Below are 6,482 nucleotides of genomic sequence, written 5' to 3'. Positions count from 1 at the left end.
TCCTCTTCAGCATCTCCAGGTCTAACAGTCCTCAAAGCTATGATCCTCAAAACCCCTTCTCTGGCTGGACTTTTGCTCACTCTCTCTGGTAAGAAGCGTTCCTTTAATTATCATAAAAGGATAAAAAAAATATATATTATTAAAAAAAACATAAAGTGTTTATTACCACAGAAACTAAACTGATTTCGAAGTTAATCTGTGAAATGGACTGAAACAATATGGATACAATGTTTTATTTTCTTGTATTTTCATAGGGCTGGAGGCCATTGTGCATCTGACAATGGAGAAATCCATTGAGTTCACTGTGGGTCAGAACGTTCAGATTCTCTGTGGAAAAAGTGAAAATGGCTATAGGATTTCATGGTATCAGCAGAAGACTGGAGAGGCTCCTAAATTCCTACTTGCTGACAGCTATAGGGCCAGTGAGCTTCCCAGCAGATTCACCTACACTGACAATGGCGCAAAAGAATATCTGAACATCAATGGAGCTCAGGCTGAAGATGAGGCGATATATTATCATCTGTATCATCTGTATCATCTGTGACGATCATCACAGTGCTCCAGTTCAATGATCCACCCCTACAAAAACCTCCAGATCATCACAGCTGGTATTTAGCCTCCTCTGAAGAAGTTCAATAGATACGTTCTAGTGAGGATGACCTGGATCATGATTTCTCCATGATCTCCTCTATGATTTATGAAATATTTCTCCTGATTGGCTCGTTATTTACCCAGCAGAATGAGCACTCAGGTGATCAGAGGCAGCAGCAGTATTAGGGAACATGGCGGAGGTTTTTGTACGGCGCTGTCTCACTGTGGCATGGCAGCATTGGCGACGGCACAGAGTTAAGGATCGGTAAGTTCTATTTATTATTGTTTCTTCATCTAAAATTACAAAAAAATAAATAAAAAAATTAATTAATGATAGCTCTAATATATTTTTCTCAGGTTGTTGTTTGTTTTTTTATGAAAATTAGGCTTATGAAACTTAAGACATATGGTGTAAACAGACATATTATAAGGTAAAAATTGAGAACAGCAACAAAGGAAATACAAGTGTTTGTGTTTCAGTGAAGATATTCAAAATGTATGTGTAGTAATGAAAGAAAAAATACATACTATTTAAAAAGACAAGTTTTACAGTTGTGGTCACAGTTTTATTTCCCCATAAAAGCAGCACATTGTTAAAATGTTTATTTGTTTGTTTGTTTATTTATTTATTTATTTAATTCATATTATTAAAAAGCATATCACACATAACACATCTTTTAAAACATTATTAACAAAAAAATAGTCAGTATTTTAACTTTTTTTGATTTTGTGATTTAATTTTGTTTATTAAGCTATTTACAGAAATAAATTACAATTGCAATTTTTGAATATTCTAAATAATTAAAGCTTAATTTATCTTAATTATTTTTAAAACAATATTGTCCAAGTCTAAATGGCCTTTAGAATTAATGCATTCTGGACAGGAGGATCTTTTTTTTAAATAATATATATATATATATATATATATATATATATATATATATATATATATATATATATATATATATATATATATATATGTCTTAGGTTTATGTTTATGTTATATACTTATGTTATATATATATATATATATATATATATATTTATGTTATGTTTTATATGGTATATAAAATATTGAGATTAATTTATTGCACAAACTAATACAAATGCAAAATTCCTACAACATTCTGTTGTTCTGTTGTTCTAACTGGTCCTCCTCCTCTTCTGTAGCTCGTCCAGCGTCTCCTCCATCAGTGGTCCTGCTGTCCCCCTCTCAGGGGGGCTCCTCTGGAGGTGAGGTCAGTGTGGTCTGTGTGCTGCAGGGCTTCTACCCTGACAGCGTCACCCTGTCCTGGGCTGAGGACGGCAGAGCCGTGGCCGGTTCTGAGGTCCAGACCGGACCGTCCCGGCGCCGGGCCGACGGCACCCTGTCCCAGAGCAGCGTCCTGAAGCTGAGCGCGGGACGCTGGAGCTCCGGACACGCCTTCACCTGCAGAGTGACCCATCCTGCACTGACCAGCCCACTGACCAAGAGCACCAGTGCAGCACAGTGCAGCTAGAGCCATCACATAATAATACACTCACATACGTTTAATATAGCACGCTAATGCTAATGCTAACACGAAACAGCTCTTTCTGCATCATTTCCTTTCAAACTTATTAAAGAGAATTATAGAATGTTGCTTCTGAGTTATAAAATGTGATTTACTATATAGGAAATTTTAGTTTATTGAAAGGAATTTATATATATTTCATTTCTTTTACCTTTACAGAGTAAAATTCATATTAATGAGTAAAAGTCTGTGGAAAAGTGGAAATTAAACTTTTTGGCAGAATAAAATTTGTTGCTGATTAAAGTTTCTGTTGCTGAAGTTTTGCTGAATAACTGTACAATTACTGAACAATAATAATAAAAAAATCATCACTGAAGTGTTTTGAAGTATGATGAATATTTCCAAGTTAACAGTTTTAATTTGTAACGTCTATTTATTTATTTATTTTTAATTTCTAAGTAAAATGTATAATGTATTGTAATGTAATGTAAGTGTAATGTATGTCATTAGATACAATTAGCATTAACGTACAGTTCCAATTCAGAAAATATATCTTAATGAAATAATATTAATTTTAGCGTTTATTTATTGTTAAATAAATTAATAATTAGTGTATAAAAAATTATTTCCAAGTTTTCATAAGTGAAATTTAAGAAGTATGTAGTAGAAATTATGTTTATGAAAGTTTCCAGGTAAAACATATATATTAATTGGTAAATTTCATTTATGCATTTTTTTTTATGTTAATATTGTTTAATAACTATATAATTATGAGACAGGATATTAATTATATACTTGTAATTATATAGTTATTTTACAAAAAAAAGATAAATAAAAAAAAATCTGAAATATATTTAGATTTATATAATAATATTTATTTATATACATATTGTTTATATTTAATTAAGAATATTCAGTTTGGCTGAAGTTAAGTACGTTAAATAAGTTAAATAAGAGCATCAACAAACTGCTAATTTAAAGACTGGGACAGTTAATGTAAAATCTTGGTAAAATCTTTAATTAGGCCTATATAAAATATGATAAAATAATATAATTCCACACAAAAATAAAACATCAATTATATTATAATAAAATATAAACATTTCTGGGACAAAAAAAGTTGACAATATAATGAACCCTCAGAGAAAAACCTGAATCCAAAAACAGAAGAGAAGAGGTATTGCTCTTGTATCATGGCGCTCTCTGGTGGTCGTACCGGTTTACTACAGTAGAAATATCTCATTACTGCTGGTGATCTGAACATCTATTCTTATCAATTAAACAGGAAACAGAAAACTGAAACTGTGCACATCTTCTAACAGCTGTCAGCTTTATACAACACCTTTATAACACCACAGAGAAGTGTTGCACTATATATGGAGGAGGTTTTAATTCTAGAGTCTCTGATTTGCATGTGTTGCTCATTAGTGGTATAACAGCTGTAAATACACACTGCATACTGCATACATATATAAACTCACATACAGAGCACAGGTGATGAATAGTGAACAGAACATAGATATATGGCCTTTGTAGCTTCTAGAGTCACTGATATTGTGGCCAGTGTCCTGTGAGCTATATTTAATTACTAGGTGGAGTGAACGATAAGTGGACACCATGTTTAAAACTCCAGCAGCACTACTGTGTCTAATGTTCTCGCAGACATCCCAGGTACCCTTGATTATTTAGTCCCCTGTGGGCAATGGTAAAATCACTATTACAAACTGTACAGTGGGCACGAATTTCATTGTTTTTTTTTTTCAATTTTACCACACAAGGATATACTTTAGAGTAGTCTGAGGTGAAATGAGTTTTGATGGGAGCCATGATGCTCCTGAATGCATCCCATTTCCCCCACACTGAAAACTCTGTTTTGCATGCGCTTCACTGATATGCACACAAGGGGAGTGAGGATGAGGATGCCCCATAGGTGCTTGATTGGGTTTAAGTATGGAGATGTTCTTGGCCAGTCCATAATCTTTATCTTTGGCTTTCTGGTGATGGAAAACTGCCTTACAGCCAAGTTTTCAAAGTGGGAGATTTTGCTTGGCTTCAGAATGTCAAAATACAATTTAAACTCAAGGAGCTCCAGTCTATGATGCTACCAACACCATGCTTTGCTTGAATGTAGGCCTTAGATGCGCTGGCATTGAAACAGTTATGCTCGGAAACAGTTATAATTGTGCTCTCTCTGGGCTCCAGCAGCTGATGGCAAGCTGCATGATCAGGATACGAACCAGCAATCTCTGAATCATTTCAGCTCTTTAGATGTTCTTGCTGCGTTTTTGCAAGATTTCTGTATTTCAGCTGTGTGACCTTCTTTGTGGAGAGAAACCATTCTTTAAAACTACTTGAGGATGGCATGAATAGCATTAGCTTGGTAGTATAACAGGGAAATCTGACACCCAAGGCATGATGGCCTGACCACGTCCCTCACAACTACAGCAACCTAATTTCCAAGGAGGACCTTCTCAAAATTCTTTCCAAAACCTGATCCTATGAAGGCTGTTAGAACACGGGCTATGGACAGTATTTCGTTATTGAAATCCTCAGAGCACGAGTGTTCACCATCTGCGTTCAGTATGGAAGAGCGCTGGTGTGCTGAGAAGAACTAGCAGATTGGGTTTCTCTTTGTGGGAACGGAAACAGAAAGGCTATCTCCCGCATGGAAAAAGCTGTCAGGCCTATACAACAACTCTGATGGGAATACTACAGAAACTGCTTCTTTCTGCCAGGAAGAACCAGCTCCAGTATTTCTTTAATTCAGAGCTTTTCCATCCATATTTCCCTACCATTTCCTTTCAGACCCTGCATCCATTACAATGGACATTATGCATTTTCTTTATTTTCAAATCTTCCATTGCACATAACACTATTTGAGAGCTGTTGTCCATCATTATATACAGTGAATCAGCCAAAAAACAAGTTTATAAACCAATGAACCAGTACCAGAGTTAGCTTGGCCCCATCCACTGCAAAAACACTGGGAAAACAGTAACAGCACTAGAGCCATCGAGTAACAGGAAAGTAACAGCTAATATTACTCATTTAATGTGATTTAGAACACTTTTATAAATCCTTTTTTACTGTTTAGGGGTGGTTTATAAAATAAAAAGGTCAATATGAAATACAAAATATTTAAAGATTTTAAATATTTTATTTAATTGAATTTATTTGCTATATAGATTTTCTAGTAGAATATCAGAATCTTCTTTTCTGTGCATTACAGACAGAAAACAACATTCTTACATCTTACCTTTTTTCCATCACTGAAGATAATTTACGTCTGAAAGGGTTAAATGAAAAAGCATTTAAAAGATCTAAAAAGCATTAATTTATACAAAAATTGCTTTAATAGTACCAATCAAAAGTTTGGACACAATGTTTAGTTTTTTCCTGATGAGAGCCAGTTTGATCAAGTTTTTGATGGTCTTTGTGTCTGCACGTAAGGACATTTTCTGAGTCATTTTTACTTAGTTGAATATTTCTTGTCCTAATATGGATTAGAACATTGTTCATATAGTGCTATTCACTGTATACCTGTAACTCTACCTCTTCACAACTTTACAACTGATGCTCTCAAACTAGAAAGGACAAGAAATTCAAGTAATTAACTCTTGACTCTTGAGTTCAGCACAGCTGTTAACTGAAAGGCATAAAGCTGTGACTGAGATAATCTGTATATGTGCAAAGCTGTCATATAAGCAACAGGTGCTACTTTGAAGAAACTAAAATATTAATCATATTCTGGTATGTTTCTCTTCATAGCTTGGATGGCTTTAGTATTAATGTAGAATATTAAAAAAAAAAAATGTATAATAATGGCATTTTCCAAAATAATTTAGTTTTACATAATTATTATCATAATTTTTTTTTAGTTATACATATTATCACCATATTGTAATATTTTTTAAATGAAAATCAAAGTCCATATTTTTAAATACATATGTAAAAATATATATATATATATAGTTTGCTCCAATTTTTAATATGACTGCACACTACTGACATTCTTGAATTGAATCAAGAATGGTCATCTTTGGGGACAACTTCGGACACACCCACATGTGTATAATTCATGATGTGTTATCTTGTGAGTGAAGCTGAACGCTGGTCAATGTGCTCATGGCAAGGCAATGTGAATTATGGGGTTATGGAATATGCCCGAATATGGCATATCTTTTATATCTCTGAGCTCAGTACAGTGTTCTTCAGCCTTCATGGGACATGGGGCAAAATCCCAGGACATGATAACAGTTCTTGTCCCATGACTTTTGGCATGTCAGTTTAAAACCATTGTAGGACATCAGAGAAAGTTAGCAGTTAACTAATTACAAAAAAAAACATGTTTTTGAGCATGTACTGAATGTTTTTTTTATTGGTTAATAAAGTCAAGGT

The 6,482-nt window shown here is 33.9% G+C and overlaps 1 protein-coding gene across 1 annotated transcript; it reads left to right on the top strand.

Moving 5' to 3' along the window:
* LOC111195996 (immunoglobulin lambda-1 light chain-like) lies at positions 1–2,442 on the top strand. The gene is made up of 4 exons (XM_049481458.1): positions 1–88; positions 255–524; positions 803–856; positions 1,762–2,442. Exons 1-4 carry the CDS (start codon positions 40–42, stop codon positions 2,088–2,090), a joined length of 702 nt encoding a protein of 233 aa, XP_049337415.1. The 5' UTR covers positions 1–39; the 3' UTR covers positions 2,091–2,442.
* Positions 2,443–6,482: the final 4,040 nt, after the last annotated feature.

Source organism: Astyanax mexicanus, chromosome 7 (genome assembly GCF_023375975.1).
Source record: "Astyanax mexicanus isolate ESR-SI-001 chromosome 7, AstMex3_surface, whole genome shotgun sequence".
Taxonomy (NCBI): Eukaryota; Metazoa; Chordata; class Actinopteri; order Characiformes; family Acestrorhamphidae; genus Astyanax; species Astyanax mexicanus.
Note: the sequence above shows the minus strand (reverse complement) of the source record. Positions and strands in the feature narration are given on the sequence as shown.

What these genes read in the sequence shown, in the direction of transcription:
- LOC111195996 (XM_049481458.1), top strand. Translation starts at nt 40, where the DNA reads ATGATCCTCAAAACCCCTTCTCTGGCTGGACTTTTGCTCACTCTCTCT. An exon ending in GGCGATATATTATCATCTGT is followed by an intron (nt 525 to 802) that starts ATCATCTGTATC and finishes GGTTTTTGTACG; the next exon opens with GCGCTGTCTCACTGTGGCAT. An exon ending in CGGCACAGAGTTAAGGATCG is followed by an intron (nt 857 to 1,761) that starts GTAAGTTCTATT and finishes CCTCTTCTGTAG; the next exon opens with CTCGTCCAGCGTCTCCTCCA.